At 36.0% G+C, this 18,611-nt stretch overlaps 1 protein-coding gene across 4 annotated transcripts in view; it reads left to right on the top strand.

Annotated features, from left to right (window-relative positions):
* The window catches only part of Erbb4 (erb-b2 receptor tyrosine kinase 4), a 1,076,693-nt gene that overhangs the window by 1,015,663 nt on the left and 42,419 nt on the right, over positions 1-18,611 (top strand). For all 4 annotated transcript variants that reach the window (XM_006495692.4, XM_006495693.4, NM_010154.2 and 1 more), the window contains exons 21-23: positions 12,119-12,274; positions 14,303-14,378; positions 17,350-17,496. In XM_006495692.4, coding sequence (XP_006495755.1) covers positions 12,119-12,274; positions 14,303-14,378; positions 17,350-17,496 — 379 coding nt within the window. The remainder of the gene's footprint in view (positions 1-12,118; positions 12,275-14,302; positions 14,379-17,349; positions 17,497-18,611) is intronic.

Genomic DNA, 18,611 nt, shown 5'->3' with positions numbered 1-18,611 from the left:
GATGGATAAATAGTGCCTTACTCACTGTTCTATTGCTGCAAAGAGATACAATGACCAGGGAAACTCTTATAAAAGAAATCACTTAGCCGGGCATGGTGGCACACGCCTTTAATCCCAGCACTCAGGAGGCAGAGGCAGGCGAATTTCTGAGTTCGAGGCCAACCTCCTAGTCTACAAAGTGAGTTCCAGGACAGCCAGGGCTATACAGAGAAACCCTGTCTAGAAAAACCAAAAAAAGAAAGAAAGAAAGAAAGAAAGAAAGAAAGAAAGAAAGAAAGAAAGAAAGAAAGAAAGAAAGGAAAGAAAGAAAGAAAGAAAGAAAGAAAGAAAGAAAGAAAGAAAGAAAGAAAGAAAGAAAGAAAGAAAGATAGAAAGAAAGAAAGAAATCACTTAATTGGGGGTTTGCTTACAGTTTCAGATGTTTAATCCATCATCATCATGCTTAGGAGCATGACAGCAGGCATGGCACAGATGGGTGTAGAATTATTAAAGGACCACAATCTGATATGCAGGAAGATGGGGCAGGGGACTGAGCTTGGTATGGGCTTTTGAAAGCTCAAAGCTCATCACCTCCAGTGGACACACACATTTTGTCCAACAAGGCCACACCTCCTAATCTTTCTTTTCCATTTAAATAGGCTACTCCCTGGTGATTAAGCATTCAAATATATGTGTATGGGGTTCATTCTCATTTAAAACAAAGCAGATAGAAAGACATATAATATGAGAGAGAGAGAGAGAGAGAGAGAGAGAGAGGATGGGTAAATAGATGATAGATAGTAAAGGCAACAATGTTGTGTGTTGTATTAAATAGTAATACAGTGAGTCATTTTACGTGTGAGCAGGGAAGATTTTGTGAAGAAAATGATATCTAATTTATTATGTAAGAGAGGATTAGATTTGGTCCAGCCTTTCTGTACCATGGCAGGAAGAGTGGTGCTATTAATGAATAGTGCAGGATGTTCCAGATAAAAGAAACAATAAGCAGAAAGTCAAAAACAGTGTAGGGAGTTTTCAGTGTGCTTTAAGCTATAGAGCTCTAGTTAAGAATTCCAAGTTAAGCTGCTTTGATAGTTATTTTAGTTGCCTGAAGATGTTTCTGGCTAAGAGTGTGAGGTGGTTTTGTGTGTGTGCATCACAGAGTATGGGCATATGTGCATATATGTTGGAGAGTAAGAATAGATAAAGAAATGACAAGAACATGAGGTCAAAATGGGGAAAATAAACCGAGGGATGTGTCAATCTTCCTCACCCACTTCTTGCACTTGATCTGAACCTTAACAGAGTCAGAGGATAAAGTAGTCAAAGAAGTTCCTTTCAGAGGACAACTTGTCATTTAGGGTCTCAATAATAGCTATTAATGCATCTAGGGTCTTGTAGTTCAGGAGCAGGGGAACACTTCTCCAAGGCTTTGTGGAAGACAAGAGCATCATGACACAATGAGGAAGGGTGGAAGGACACCATTCGCTACTATGAAATATTTTACGTGTCAGTTTGTAAAGCATGAAGAAATAACCCCAGGAAAAGACATGAACATTTCCAGCTCCAGAATTAGGGTCTGTGGATGCTGGCACTAGCAAGAAACACTCAGAAATAGAACCAATAACCTATTCATGAACATCCATGGGATGTTCTGGAAACTGCAGAGTTCAAGAAACACCTTTTAATTGATAAGGACCTACAGGTACTTTGCATATTACTTGAGCCAAAAAACTAATGACACTTCTAACGTTGTTGTAACATCATAGATGACCATAGTTAATCTTGGAAAGACACCAAATATCCAGATGAGAATTTCTCAACATTTACAGTCCTGACAGTATATGGTGATATTTAATCCTGCCATAGTCGTGCTGGGCTAAGAAAATTAGCAAAGGTGTTAAATATGATTCTCTCCCAGTCTCTAGATCAAGATTTGTGAGAAAGCCCTAGAATTGTGTCTCTGGGTATATACAAAACTTAAAACAATAAAGTACATTAGCATGGACTTTCATATTGATGATGAAGGATTACGATGGCAGCTGGAAGCTGGGGTTCAGCTTCTTCTGAGAATATTTTATAGAAGAATGAACCTGAGCAAATAGAGTATGCATCAGAGCAGGCAGCTGGAAAAATGTCTGGGTGACTTTCAGAAAGATGACTGCATGAGCATTTTCAGGTGTGCATTAGGTCCACTAAAGCCAGAAGCGGATAGAGGAAGAACTTGGCTGACTGGCACAGATTACAGCTTCTTATCCAGAAAACAAGTTGGCTCAAATCACCAAAAGATCCTTTGCTACTCTAAGGATTTAATTGAAACATACTTATTTAAAAGCAGCCAGCAGAGGTGGGAGGGATGTCTCAGTGGTTAAGACCATTGGCTGCTCTTGCAGAGCAGGATTAGATCCTCAACACCCAGGTGGTGCCCCATAACCATCTGTAACTCCAGTTCCTGATGATCCCACATCTTCTGGTCTCTGATGGTACCAGACAGACACATGTTACTCAGACAAACATGCAGACAAAACATCTATATGTATAAAATGAAATAAAAATAAACTAAATTAAATTTCAGTTATAAACTTAACTACCTGGGTTCATAAATATATAATTTACATTTAACAATGTGGTTATTGATTCTTTTAGATCTATGCACCAGCAAGATTTTGCTTTGTAATAAGGATATCTTGTAAAATTTGGTGTAATTGACATAAGAAGGAATGTTCTAAACATAGTGTTTCCAACCCTGAGTTTTATATCTATTTTAGCAGTATGATCTAATACTGTGAAACCACAAACTACTGTACATGAATCCTTTCTGCTCAATTATAAGGGGGTCATACATTCAACCTTCTGTCTTTTGTGTTTGAGTCTATTTGCACAACATGTATACCCAGAGAAAGCATCAGCTTCCATGGGTTAATCAAGAGGTTGCTGTATTAATAGGTTTCACACTTCATTGATTTTTAATTAATTTCAGGAGAGACACAGAGGATAACTACTACAGCCCACAAACATCTCCTTTCTCATTGCAATCTACATCTTTATTGATCGGCTGCTTAAGGAGCAGAAGTAATCCATTTTAAGTGCACCTCCCTGTGAGACTGCCTGCCCAGTGATGCTCCACAGTTCATTCCTCCCATTGTTGGCTAGAGGTCACTGACTGGCAGGGGACTGCTGTGGTCAGGTGACTACTCTCCTGGTCCAAGCAGATGAGCTTTTGTCTCTACATTAATTCCTTAGGAAAATAAAAGCATCTCATTCTGCCTTGTTTACATCACTTTTTCATTTCATTGGGAAGAGTGATTAAATCTGATATTTAAAGAAAATACAGGAAACCAGAGGGAAAAGTTCTGCTATATTCCCCAGCTCTAGACATCTGTAGGTGGATTTCCATTCATTCTTTTGATACTCAAATCCCAAAGTCTGGGGTTATCCTAATTGCTGAAGGATTCATCTTTTCCATACTACCATCAGTGGTGTAAATTTAAAATCAACTGAGCTTCACCATAAAGAAAAATTGTTCGTGCCAGACAGTCTTACAAAATTGTGGCCTCTGGTTCATTAAATCCAGCCATAAACTTGAATTTAGTGCTGGTTTGAACCATAGAAGACACATGGTCAAATGAACAAATACAACAGAGTCTGGTTCCTAGTAACACAGTAACTATAAAGCTCTGTGTTTGTGATAATGGAGTATAAAGAAATAAACTATGGCTAGGCATGCTAGCACCTGCCCGAAATTTCTATACTTGGAAGGTAAAAGCAGAAAGATTGAGGCACGTTCAAGGTCAGCTTGATCTGTAGTGCTAAACTGACTCAAACAAACAAAAAGAAACCTACTTTATAAAATATTATACATAAATTGTATACAATACGCAATACTTGTTCATGATAATATGTGGCAAGTTTACTGGCTCGTATATTTACTACTCCTTTATCATTACTGTAGTTTATTCCATCTATTTAGAAAAATCATATGCCTAAATGATAGTCATTGCAGTGACTCATAAGAACTTGTCAGTGTGTGGAGAACAAAGATTGCTGAGTGCTGGGCTCTAAATGGGTATCCGTATAGGCTCAGGGAACATTACAGAAGAAGGAATGGGAAGAATGTTAAGAGCTGCAGGATGGGAAGGAGTGCTACTCCCTTCTGTACAGAACCTGGATGTTGCATCCATGAGGATGTACTAGAATGGGCCTATCAATATTCTATCCAGATACGACAAGAGATCATAAGACTCCAACTCTCCTAGAGAGGCTATAGGAAGTTACAAGTTGCAGAAAGAGAGGGAGTCATAGTCCTCAGAAATGAAGCTAGTAACACATTGCTCCATGTAAACAAATAACCCTCACCTGAGTTTATACAAGCAACCCTAATTAAATATTATCACACACACGCACACACACACACAGACTCACACATCATGTGCATTTTTCTGTGATAATATATGCATAATTAAAGGTATATTTATTTTTATATATTTATGTATTTATAAATATTATATGTAAACTAATTTAAGAATTTTTTTGAGGCAAGGTCTTACAATGTAACTCCAACTGTCTAAGAACTCACTTGGTAGACCAGGCTGACCTTGGACTCACAGAGATAGGACTACCTCTGCCACCCAAATGCTGCCTTTAAAGACATGTGCCACCACATCTAGAAAATCTACTTTCTTTTCCTTATTGAGATTAATTATATTTTCAATAAGAAGAATGAATTTGAGGTTATGTGTTTGTTGGACAGATTCCTCTTAGAATATTGGATATTGTAAGTCTTTTCATTATATGATGCACCTGAATCCTCAGGATAATCTAAGAGGGAAGGGAAGGAAACAGACAGATGATGGTTGAAGAGATTGAGTTCACTTTCCTAGTGAGTAGCTATCATTTATTTCTGTAGTCTGCTGTCTTAAATTTAGGATGAGTCCAACTTACTTTTATGAGAATATATTCAAGTCCCTTACCAAATAAACATTGAAAGAGAATTGTCCACTCTACCTATTTCTATTGCTGGACTTTCTTAGCCCAGAAGTGTTTAAATAATGACATAGAGACTTATTAGTTTTCATCATAACTCAGGCCTTAGCTTAGGCTACCTCCCAGATAGCTCATCTAATGTAATAAACCTGACTATATTAGCCTATGTCTGCATGTGGACCACTACCTCTCTCTCACTCTGGGCATGTCTGACCTCCTCTGTGTCACACTGGGAAATCTTCCTGCACCTGATTCTTCCCACAGTCTCTATCTCTGCCCAGAAGTCCTGCCTTCCCTTTCTTTCCTCAGCCACTGGCTGTCTATTTTGATTAAGCCAATCAAAAGTGAGGAAGGGATATGTTTACAAAATACGGAGGCAGGTGATGTCTAATGATGTTAGTCATGAGACTAACAATACCAAAGTCCAGATAATACTCAGTTCTCTCTGTACAGAAATCAACATTTAGATAATAAAAAGACAATATTTAGACAATATACAAAAATGTTACCCCAACATATTTCCTACTCTCTGTGTCTAGTATTGGACTAATATTTAGTATTTAAGAATAGCTATATTTAATAATTCCTTCCAAATTAAAAAATGCTAGAGGTAACATCAGAGATAGTTTAAAATGTTCTGTCATGTTTATAGTTTGTATGAGACAGATACCTATTACCATACGCTATTTAGCAATGTGCCAACTAATTCTACCCAACAACCTTCCATTCTGTGCGCTTTCTACCACAAAACAGAGTAGATGGGATTTTTCCCTACTTGGCTTTTTCTCAGAGCCTCCATAGTATCAACTCATGCCTAATTGGAATACATTAAGGGACTTCTCAAAACAAAAACAAACAAAAAAAAACAAAAAAAAACAAAAAAACCCAAAACAAAACCAAAACAACAACAACAACAACAACAACAACAAAAACTCCCTTGTTTCTATTGAGCATTCTCATACCTTTAGCCTTACTAGCAGCAAACATTATAGCTGATGTTTTCTTTATAAGAATTGCTTTTAAAGGAGAGATGGCAGAAGGAGAGATTTTCATTGGATGTTAGATTTCCTGAAGTTTCCTGTTATTTAGAAAGATTTGGGTTATTCTAATGATATTTTGTTATTTTTGAAGGCTGTTCTTACTCACTCCAGAGATTAGCATTAGCCTGAGAGCTGACTGCAGTCTGAAATTTTTAGCTTCACACATGTGTTTGCTGAAACTGTTGCATGGAAAATATGAGAGAAGCAAGTATTTATTTTCCCAAATAGTCCAGTCTCTGCTAACTTCCTTTTACTTCCTGCAGCTGGGCAGAATGTATTTTTACATTTAATAAATACATAATAATCATCCATTTTAGCTAGATGGCTGTGACTCAGATGTCTCGAGATGGAAAAGAAGGTCATTTGCAGGTGCTCATCTATGGCAGCAATTCTAAAATTAAGTCTTTCATTGATTTTATTTTCAGAGTTCATGTGATTGATTTTAACCAGACATTAAAGCTTAAATTTTCTTGTAAGAAAAATGTGTCTTGGATTTTTGTATCAAAGTGCAATTTCAAAAATTTCTAAAGTCAAATTTTACCTTTTACCCTGTTAGCTGTATTTTTTTCATTAATTAATTTATTTATATAATTTACAGTCTGATCACAACTTCTTCTCCCTCCTCTCCTCCCTCTCACCTCCCACCCACCCATCTCCCCCTCCATTTATGCTCAGGGGAGGGGTTGCTGTCCCCCATTCCTGTGCATATCAACCTTGACATATCAAGTTGCAGTAGGACTAGGCATGTCTTCTACTGGGGCTAGACAAAGCAACCCAATTAGAGGACCAGGATATAAAGACAGGCTACAGAGTTAAAGCCAGACATGCTTCAGTTGTTAAGAGTCCCACATGAAGACCAAGCTACACATTTGTTACATATGTGTAGGGAACCTAGGTCCACCCCATGCATGCTCTTTGGTTGTTGATTCAGTGTCTGTAAGTCCCCACGGGCCCAGGTTAGTTGATTCTGTAGGTTTTCTTGTGGTGTCCTTGACCTCTCTGGCTCCCTCCAACCTTTGTCCCCCTCTTCTGCAAGATCTGTATTTTAAAATATGTGAGAAAGCTTGAAATAAGTCAACTTTCTAACTGGAGCAAGCAAAGAAACATGGGAAATAAGGGAACTGTTAACAGTTTGGATAAAATCAATTTGTATGATTTCTGTAATGAAGTCAACAAAACATTGCTAAAACACATTTTCCTAAAATACTCTTCAGTGCTCAGTGATAGAGGTGAACAGTGTAGTCATTTTATTCACTCACAGAAAGCCTCTGTCAGCATCAAAGACTTTCATAGCTATCTTATTTATAACCTTTATATTGAGTAAGTTTCTGAAAACAGTGATATATTTATGAAGAACACCAAATCTTTAATATATTTTCTAATAAATTTTATCCTTATATAATAACTTAAAGAGTGATACATTATTAAAATGGATTTTTAATAGTAATAATTCTGAAATTTGTACCTACACATTAATCATGGTAAGTAGGTTTTAGGGTATTTATATCACTGCAAATGTTTGTCAAATGCCCACTGTGCCTTATAGATTTCGTTTTAACGGGCAGGTGAACTTACTGAGAGAAATGATTGCCTAATTGAGAATTGTTGATAATTATCTGTGGCACACTGAGGAGAGTTTGTATGTTCTACAGTTACAGTAAGCCACTTACTAAAGGCTTTGTATATGCTATCGTACTTGATCTTCACAATAAACTATGCAAGAACCTTCTATAAGAACATGGAGAATGAAACGTTATTAAAATGAAAACTGGAATAGTAGTAATTCTGAATTACATATTAACAATAGGTATATTTCTGGGTATTGTATCACCGTTAATGCTTGTCTAGTGTAAAATGTGCTATTGTCTCCCTTTAAGGGGAGGAACTTTAGTGATGATATAGAGCTGTTTGCCCAAATCACATATCTAGAACTTTAAAGAGCTAGGGTTTGAACCATGTAATTGCCATTAGAACTTATATTCAGACTCAATCCTCCATTTTCTATATAATGTGGCCTAAGCAAACTTATAATCTCAAAATTTACATAATTAAAAGTTTCTAAATCATAAACAACTTTGTGATTTAGTTACATGCTAAATACAGTACTTCTTAAAAGTCAATCAACTGCATTGTGCATGAAATTCATGTAAGTCTTTAAGAAAACTTTTTTGCAACAGTGCATTTTATGAAGCTGTAAGTCTTACCTATGTTTGTTCATTTCTGTGTGCCCTGAATTAAATATGTTGGTTTTGAAATCTTAGCCAAAGGGATCCAATCCCTCTTCTACCATGTGTTAGTTAGATCACTTGGACCTAGAAACATGGTCTCTGTTGACTGTGGCTTTCTGATATTTGTTTTAGAAGTAAAACAGTGAATGGTTGCTAGCGTTATACTGCCTCACTGTTACAGAAACATTTATTTAGTGCCTAACATGTTCAAAGTGTGCAGACTTTGTAGGAACTCTGGATGTTCTCATGATGCTCTCTCCAGAGCTGGCCAGCCTAGGTCATGGCAGAAGCCCCATGCAGACGACAAGGTTTCATTTCCAGCCAGTGTGGTGTCCTCTTATGATGAACAAACACTTGCTATTCATCCTCCATTTCCAGGGACATCATTGTGCTTAGTTTTGTCACATTCGCTTCTAGTAATTATCTGTCTTCTTAGTTGCGTCCCGCTCATTCAAAGAATAATTCTATTTTGAAAGAATTTAGCAGAAATTTTGACTCTAATGAGCTCTTCAAGTCAGAAAAAATGCTGTATTGTAGGAAACCTTTTATAAGTAATCCAAAGACAATTCAACACTTTAATTCTGGGTGGGAAAACAGAACTAAGGTGGCAGCTGGAGCTAGTGACTTAGAAGTGGATATATACACAGTGATGCCTCAGAGTGGCAAGAGACCATACAAATGTATTTTGATAATTTAGCAATTGCATATGCTTCTGTTATTAGGAGGACTGAGTTTTGTCAAGTAGACAGGGAGAACTATATAGATTGCCATACAGCTTTCTGAATTGAGTTTTTATTATTTCGATGAAAACATTTTTTGATTGTTTTGTTTTGTTTTGTTTTTCCTGACAATTGGTAGTAAGATTCAAGTAAGATGCTCTATTATCTACCATATTTTAAAATAAAATATAGAGTGTCAAAGAATTTTTAGAGCTTTCAAACCTTCTTTGTATTACAGAATGTGTCATCTCAAAAGTGTCTTAGGGCATAGAAATACAACTTAGCAGCTAAGAACACATACTACTCTTGTAGAAAACATGACTCCAAGCACCTATATCGGATCGTTCACAACCATCAGTAACTCCACTTCCAGGGGATCTGATGCCCTCTTTTGACCTCTGTGGACACCTGCATACATGTGCACATGCACACAAGTAAAATAAAATCCATCTTTAAAATCAAAGGGATTGTAGTCCACCTGACTGCTACAACAAAATAGTACAAATCATGTGGCTTATCCATAATGAAAATTCCATGATGATCAAAGCTGGCAAGCAATTTGGTCCCACTTATGTGCTGCCTAAACCTAATGATACTTACCGTGATTGCACTCAGAGATTTACATTTGTTGTTCAATGATAGTTACATATTTATCAGAGAGAGAGAGAGAGAGAGAGAGAGAGAGAGAGAGAGAGAGAGAGAGAGAGAGTTTGAGAAATGTATAAGTTAAGGCTGAAGAGATAGATCAGCAGTTAAGAACACCCATTCCTCTTGCAGAACACCCAGACTGAGATTTCAACACTTATATGACAATTCAAAGCCATCTGGAATGCAAGTTCTGTAAAATTCAATGACTTTTTCTGAACTCTGCTCAAATATACTAACAGGCAAAATACTCATACATATAAATTAAATAAATAAGCATAAAAGCCCTTAAATACATAAACTATATTTCCATTTGAATGTTACTTAATTGGAAGAATCCTTATGATTTAAAAGAAATAAGAAAAGAAAAGAAAGAATGAAAATCTCTTTCCTTTTCTCTTATCCAACTACCAAGGAAAGACCTTTCAGTCTGTAACTATGTCTTGAAATTAAATGACTGATCACAGCATTGTAGAACATAAAATCCAGAAGCGAAGATTCACATCACATCCATGACATGTTCATGTGCCTCTTGGATCTCTGTTTTAGCCTCATTGCTTACCACTGGCTCTCCCCATGTGTTATTCTTCAGAGGGACAGATTAGTATGCCTTTGGCCAAGTGCACATGTTAATTACTTTCGATGACTGTTCTTGTTCTATCTTCCTACGGTCTTCCCCTCTAAGGTTTAGCTTGCTCTGGGTACCTCTCCCAAGTCTCTCCTCTCATGAATACTTGCAAGACTGTTCTGCAGGATATAGCTTTTCTTAAATGTCCTATGTCCTACTTGCAATATGAATCTGTTTTTTAATTTATTTCTCCCCACTTTAGTAATTCACTCTGTCATCCTTTAGTGTGAAGAACTAATACAAGTCTTTTCTTACTTCCCCAGTATCTAGTATGGTGGGTAGAACATAATGTGTGCTACTGTGTACATGCAGATCTAAGTATCAGTACATTGACAACATATTTGCTGTGTGCTGCTTTGTAGGTAGTCATAAAGGACATGATTTTTTATATGAACATATCTTAAAAGGAAAAAAAGGATTCAAATGGATGTGAAAAGACATCGTCTCCAAAGAAATAAACTTATTTAACTCTGGTCCTCTAAATCCTACAAGAACTGTATGCTCTTGGATTTACCTTATTTTTGGAATATCCTACCTCATGTCCTAGAACAGCACTACTTATAACAGAGGGCAAAAATCCCATAAATACTATTTTCGAGTTGACTTCAGAAAGCACCAATAAATGTGTTGTCACCTAGCTGTTGACTGATTGGACCATATGAGATGCTATCTCCACCAGTTGTGTTTGATGGGCATTTCTGTGGAGGCTGGCTCCTGAAGCTCTGGGCAGCAATCTCCTCTTTCCACTACATCGGGTATATAGTTCATAATGTTTTGACCTCTGTGATTTATGTGTCTGTTTTCCACGGCTTTTGTTTTGATATCAGAAACCATTAATCCTTCAAAGCTGTGCAGTTGTAATGCTAACTGCCAACAGCAATGATTTGTAATTGGAATGAGAATGTGCTTCGGCCCTTTTATAATAAGTCTGATTTGTTTTCAAATGATCACATTTTACTACTGAGAAAAAATCAAATATACAATTTATCTTAATTCCTCTATAAAAATTGTGGTCACACTTATCTAAGCTAGGCCTGAGTTTTCTTACCTTGCCATTATGTAAATATTTTACATATGATACAACAACACTATCTTCCTGATTTCTAAAATATAACTAAGAAACAAATTATTATTTCTGTGGGTCAGCATTCTTATGAATTTTTATAGAGATTAACATTTTGGTATGATATAAAAAGCAAGCTTTCTCTCGCACCACCTCATCGCATTAGTAATCAGCAATAAATTTTATTTTTAATTTCCCTGTGTGGTTTTATGAAGATAACATATTAAAGGCTAATTTGTGGGTCATTATAAACTATGTACTTTCACTTGTGAGTTCCTATAATGACAACTAATGTCATAAAAGCCTTTTATTTGAAATTAGACATTCATGAACCCCCAGGGTATCCTTTATTCTGTGTATAAAGAGTAAAGCATTATAACTCTTCAGCCTTTAGAGACTCTCTGAAGATGATTTTGGTGCCATCAAACCAGGAATAGGAGGCCTTTTGGTTGTGGATAGCAGTGTTTATTTGGAATGACTGTGTAGGAGGAAGATAATACTAAGCAAAAATTATAGAGAATAAAATGATGAGAAATCTGTAGATCAGTCCAAGTATATGTTAGCTAATCTACTAAGACAGCTGCACATCTCACTAATGAAGTGTTTGCAAAAGAATATCAAATTCCCCAAAACTAGGTATATATTTTATGCCAAAACTTATCTGTGGTTTTCCCCACTCCCACAACAAGTTTTCTGTTTTATTTTATTTTATTTTATTTTTTACTGTATTCAGGATTCTGCCTTCCCTTTGAGAAATGATGTATCCCATTTTATAACATGAAAAACTTCAGATTCTAAGTGGCTCCCTTTTTCAAACATGGTTTGTTTTTCAGGGAATGATGTACCTAGAAGAAAGACGGCTTGTTCATCGGGATCTGGCAGCCCGCAATGTCTTAGTGAAATCTCCAAATCATGTTAAAATCACAGATTTTGGACTGGCCCGGCTCTTGGAAGGAGATGAAAAAGAATACAATGCTGATGGTGGCAAGGTAGGTGGAGCTGAGAACAACTGCTCTTGAAAATGTACTAACATATCTCTTTATCTCCCATCGAAACAGCAGTGCAATAATTCTTACAGACACAGAGTATGAACTTAGGGCTATAAAGATTGTCTCATTCGTCCTGAGGCTAAAGAGCTATTACAGAATGGCAGTGTCTTATATACCACTGAGAAATTTGGGTACTACTAACAATCATAATTCACATGAAAGCTAACCATTCTGGAGTCTACTTTCCCTAACACCAAAAATGATACTTTGTGGTAATTTAGTGTAGTTGGTTTGATTTCACTTATATCATAGTGAATGATGCACCTACCTTGCTTGTCATTTGACTATACACCAGAATACAAGCTAAGCCACTAATACTGAAGATTGGACCCAGTTCCATTCTCAGCCATGTTTTCCAGCCCTGTAACTCCAGTTTTGCCTGACAACTGTGTTCCTGCATATCTCCCTCTCCAAACAGCTTCATGTGTACCTGAGTTATAGATCTTTTATTTACTGATTAAGCCACACTCTTTGCTAATTAATTAAGGAAGTTTGTATGTGAAGATCTATCTTGCTTAATTAAAGAGAACTATGTGAGACCAGATCAATGACACAAACCCAAAAATTCTTAATCTCTGTTGAATTATGAAGTTATGATATGAAAGATTATATATATATGAATTTTGATAATTATATACCTTACTTTTCTATCAAAAATAAATATTTACAATAATAAGCTTCTAAATACTTAGCACTAATTCACCCTGGGAGTTTGCATAATGTCTATATTCAAATCTTACCAAAAAGTAAGATAACAAAATTTTATAAAATGTAAAAATTTTAACTTTCAGAAATTATCTTACCTATTCTCAATTTCGTAAGCTTATTTTCTCTGTTTACTACAAGCAGCAGTGGTTGAAAAAAATCATAGCTTTGAAATTTTCAACAACATTCCTCAAAAAGAGCAGTCTATAAATCATATGACTTCACCCATCTTAAGAACATACACCTGTAAAGTTTGTCTAAAGCAAGATTCATTACAGCTTTAAAATCCTGGTCACCATTAGGTCTTTATCAAGCCACCTATGATTTAAACGTACTTCTGTAACATGGTGTCCATACTCCATAAAGTCTGCCAACTCCTTGCCCATAGGGAAATTACTTTCACTGTGTCTTCGGTTCCTTTTCAGTGAATCCCATGATTCTGTCATAGAGTTACCTTGGTGTCACCTTGGTGAGCAGCCAACCTCATTATTTCAAATGCCTATTTAGTTTTAAGCTTTCAACTGCAAAGTAGAAATGTTTATCTTTATTCCATAGGATCTAATTATATCCCCAGCTACATACAGCTGCCCTTTGAGTTGAAATACGTTCTGCTGACCCATCACCCACAGGGGATGTGGGTTGAGTTGTTTTTCTTGTAGTGATGATGAATTTGTGCTGATCCCCTCACATTCCTTTATATTCAGAGCTCCTATTTCAAAAATGGTACATATTTTCAATTCTTCCCTACCAAGGCAAGGGAGATCATTGGTGACCGAAGAAGAAAGCAAAGCTAACTTTGGAATTCATGATTTTAGACAATTTAGTGACCAGAAGCCGTTGGGGCAACTGAAAAAACGATCACATCTGTGGCCAAAACCATATCTGAAAGAGAAACAGGATCACTGAATCTGAAGGAGTCTCACTTTTGAGAAAGATTCATGTAGAAAGATTGTCAGATTTGATAATGCCAGGCTTAACGTCAGGTCAAAATTTAGATACTAGACATTTAAAAATATATAAAGTGGTTTCTACTACTAATTTTCTTTGTATTGTTTATGAAACTTTAAAATGTGTCTTTTGGTTAATTTACTTTATAGATGTTACAAACTTCAATTCATTTGTTCCATATCTTGAAATATACATAGCAATATACATTCCATCAAAACTATAATTGAGGTCAGTCCAGAGACTAGCATATAAGAAATGTTTTTAAAAGATGATTTCTTGTATAATTTTAATTATTTACTTTTTATATTTTTATAGATGCCAATTAAATGGATGGCTCTGGAATGTATACATTATAGGAAATTCACACATCAAAGTGATGTTTGGAGCTATGGTAAATATCTTTGTAAATTTGTCCTTCTAAAGAAGCATAAATGTTTATCTCATAGAAATTGAGGAAGCCATCTGTTGGTCATATTAGAAACCATTATTTGTAAACTTTATTCCCTAAAGTAATTAACTCTCTGGTCTCTCATTTAAAAAATTAATAACCCAAATCACAATTTTATCTGTCTTTTTTGTGATTTATCTTGTTCTTCTAAATCTAAAACATACAATATCACTGCTAAGTTTTCTTCTATAAGCTTTGGATTAAGAGTAATTTGTCTATTGATTCTTACACACACACACACACACACACACACACACACACACCTTCCAACATTAGGAACAACTTCTTAGAATCTCATGGCTTGGATTTACAACAACTATTTAGTCATAAAACTCTGGAAATAATTAATGTTAAAGGGTAAAACAAAATCAAAGTATTTGTTTTGCTTAAAATAATATGTATTCTAATGGTAGAAAATTTACTGGCAGGGTGGACCATGTAGAGACTGCCTTATCCAGGGATCCACCCCATAATCAGCATCCAAACGCTGACACCATTGCATACACTAGCAAGATTTTATCTAAAGGACCCAGATGTAGCTGTCTCTTGTGAGACTATGCCGGGGCCTAGCAAACACAGAAGTGGATGCCCACAGTCAGCTAATGGATGGATCACAGGGCTCCCAATGGAGGAGCTAGAGAAAGTACCCAAGGAGCTAAAGGGATCTGCAACCCTATAGGTGGATCAACATTATGAACTAACCAGTACCCCGGAGCTCTTGACTCTAGCTGCATATGTATCAAAAGATGGCCTAGTCGGCCATCACTGGAAAGAGAGGCCCATTGGACACACAAACTTTATATGCCCCAGAACAGGGGAACGCCAGGGCCAAAAAGGGGGAGTGGGCGGGTAGGGGAGTGGGGGTGGGTGGGTATGGGGGACTTTTGGTATAGCATTGGAAATGTAAATGAGCTAAATACCTAATAAAAAATGGAAAGAAAAAAAAAAAAAAGAAAATTTACTGGCTATTGTGAAAACACTGAACAACAAATATGCACAATAAAGTGGCAGATGTGCAGGTAGTACTAAGAGAACACTCCTAATTGTAGCTTGGAGTTTCATTTTAGAATGACAAAAATAAAGTTTGAATGAGATGAAAGAGAGAGATTGATATTTATGATTAGAACATTGTTTCATCATTTTGAAATCAGTTGTTAAAGTGAGCTAGCCAGCAGCATGTCTGTCTTTACAATTTTATCCCCCTATAACTTACAAGATGAGATCAATACTTTGTCTAAGTTTATACATACCATGTGAAACTAGTATTGAGTAAATACATTCAACTGAATAAAAACAAATATCTCTAGGATGTCTCAGAAGGTACAGGAGCTTACTGCCAAGCCTTATAGAGTGAGTTTTATCCCAGAACCCACATGGTGGAAGAGAAAATTAAGTCTTTCAAGTTGTCCTCTGATCTACACTCGTGTAGTGTAGCATGTGCAGGTTCCTTGCAATTACACACACCCCATAAATAAATTTATGTAGAAGAGAAAAGAAAAATAGCACAACCCCTCATGTTAGTGTTCATTTTAAACTTGATATTGTCATATGATACACCATACATGATTACATAATTTAATAAAATGTTTCCTGTGTTCCTGTATCATGTGTGTGTATGTGTATATATGTATATATGTATGTATGCATATATGTATATTATACTGTGGTTGACTTACTTAAAAAGAGTTATCAATATTTTCCCAGCCTTCCATTGAAGCGAGAATATTAGCTTCTTGAGCAGGTAGCTCTTGATATAAATAAGGATTTAAGAAATGTCAATCTGTTTAAATGTGTCACTAGTTGTACATATATGTGGCACTAAAAAATTATAAGATGTAAATATTAACAGATAATACAATTAAATGTTTCTATTCTGAAGAATAATTTGAAGTTTACATATGTTTGTTTTGTTTTGTTTTGTTTTGTTTTCAGGCAATAGTGACTGACATATACCAGTTTAAGTAAATACGCATTGCAGAGATATTCAGAAAACCTAGCCCCCATTATTCAATTTTATCCTCAAGTTTACCTATGTATGCATCATTCAAGACTCATAGTGTAACACAATCTTGCCTACATAGCTATTTCTGTTTTTAAAGCCTTCTGGTCTGAGGATAAAGCGCAGTGATAGAGAATTTACCTACGATAGGACAGAAGCAATCTCTGCTGTAAAGCTATTTTTGCTCTTGGTTTTGTTTTTACTCTTATTTTTGCCTGTCATTGCTCTAGTGATTCAAAAAAAGTCATTTCCTTCGCTTAGAAATAAGCTGCCCTTGATTTCTTCATTTCTCTTTTCTATGGATACCCATTCCTATGCATTCTGTCTTCCATATGGATTGATCCTCATGCAGACTCCTGGATGTGCTCAGTAAATTGCTCTACACCACATGTTTTCTTTGTGTTAGCTGAACAGAGAGCCACAAGGCTTTACCATAACAACAGCCACCTGCAACCATCTGAACCGATCACCTCTGCCTTTGATGAAGACGTTTCCTACCAAGAGACTAATTTAAAAATTAATCCATGTCAGGCTTTTCCTGAAATTACATTTATTTGGCATTAAACACATGCATACAGTAAAGGCATGGTATTCTGGATTTTAGTGTATGTGAAACAATTTTCATCAGTAAACATTGGCATTGCCGTTAGGTACAAATGGGAGGACTTGCTTTAAATTCTGGCATCTATTATAAATCTTTCTTGCTATGCATTAAAATCACCAAGACAATGGTGAAAGAATTCTTACTGTGACTTGTCTCCGGAAGGTTTAGCATTGGAATCCTGGCAGTGAGTGAAAGACCAGAAAGGAGCTTCTTTAAGTTTCAACTGTTTGCTTTGTAAAAGTGCATCGTGATACGTGTTCATTCAAATTGTGACAGTAATTTGCTTATGTGAGAATTGTATTTCCAACTAGGCGTCACTATATGGGAACTGATGACCTTTGGAGGAAAGCCCTATGATGGAATTCCAACCCGAGAAATCCCCGATTTACTGGAGAAAGGAGAGCGTCTGCCTCAGCCTCCCATCTGCACTATTGATGTTTACATGGTCATGGTCAAATGTAAGGCTGCAAAATCACTCTTTCTGCCTGCATTATCATTCTTAATAAATAAAAGTTTAGATTGTTTTACCTGCAAAATGTTTCTCTGAATTGTTAAATAGAGTAGCAAGAATATTTACGAATGCAGAATATAAATACATGTTGTGGTAATTACTATTATGAGGTAATAGTATGCCACTAAGTTACAAAGTAAAAATTATGTCGTTCTTACTCTTACAATTTTTCAAATTTCCATACCCTTTGAAGTTTGTCATAAAGAGAGATAATTATTCATAAGAATGTTAGTAATAATATTAATGTTAATCTTTATGGGAAAATAGCTAAACATCATTGAGAGTCTGAAAATGAATTAAAGTAGATATGGGTTTAATTAAACATAAGTTAACAGAGCAGGTTGGGAGTCAAAAGAGACGAATCCACAACGAAGTAAAGATTAAGATGTTTACTCTTTTTAATTTGGTCATTTGCTTACATCAAATGTTCTTACTTTTCTTTCCACTTCTATACTCCAGGCACATATGTATTATAAATGTGTTTTGAAAGCCTAGACCCCTAATTTTAATAGAATTAAAAAAGTCTCTGGGGTTTCTGACTTAATTTAAGTGCGATTAACTGGCAGCCATCTCTCTTGTATAATCTGAGGTTTTCCAGTTTTGATTTACACAGGGTTAAAGGAAGCCACTAAGTGGTGAAGGTGAATAAGCATTTTATTAATAAGAGACTCTGAGACTCTGGGCCCAGGTCTTCTCATATTTATATTCATGACATGTGTGATCTATTCTGACAGGAAGAGAAGGAATAAAAAATGTTCCTTGCAGTGCAGGTCAGCATGCCCTTTTCTCTAAGCATAGTTCTATTTACTCAATATTTAGTTAGGGAGAAACAAATATCTCACGCTGAAGTTAACCTTTTTTGGCTCTAGTAGCTTTGTCATTAGCATCTTGGTATTAACAAGCATTTTTTTTTTTTTGGAAACGAATACCCATAAGGTGCAGAGTGCTTGAGCTTAAGAGAGGTGACACAAAGGATGCATAAGATGATACCCAAAGGATTTCCAAAACAAGAATTAAAAATTAACTCTCCAGGAATAGAAGAATTCTGTATTAGATCAGTCC

The sequence above is a fragment of the Mus musculus genome, chromosome 1, assembly GCF_000001635.26.
Source record: "Mus musculus strain C57BL/6J chromosome 1, GRCm38.p6 C57BL/6J".
NCBI lineage: Eukaryota > Metazoa > Chordata > Mammalia > Rodentia > Muridae > Mus > Mus musculus.
This window is presented reverse-complemented; position numbering and strand designations above follow the sequence as displayed.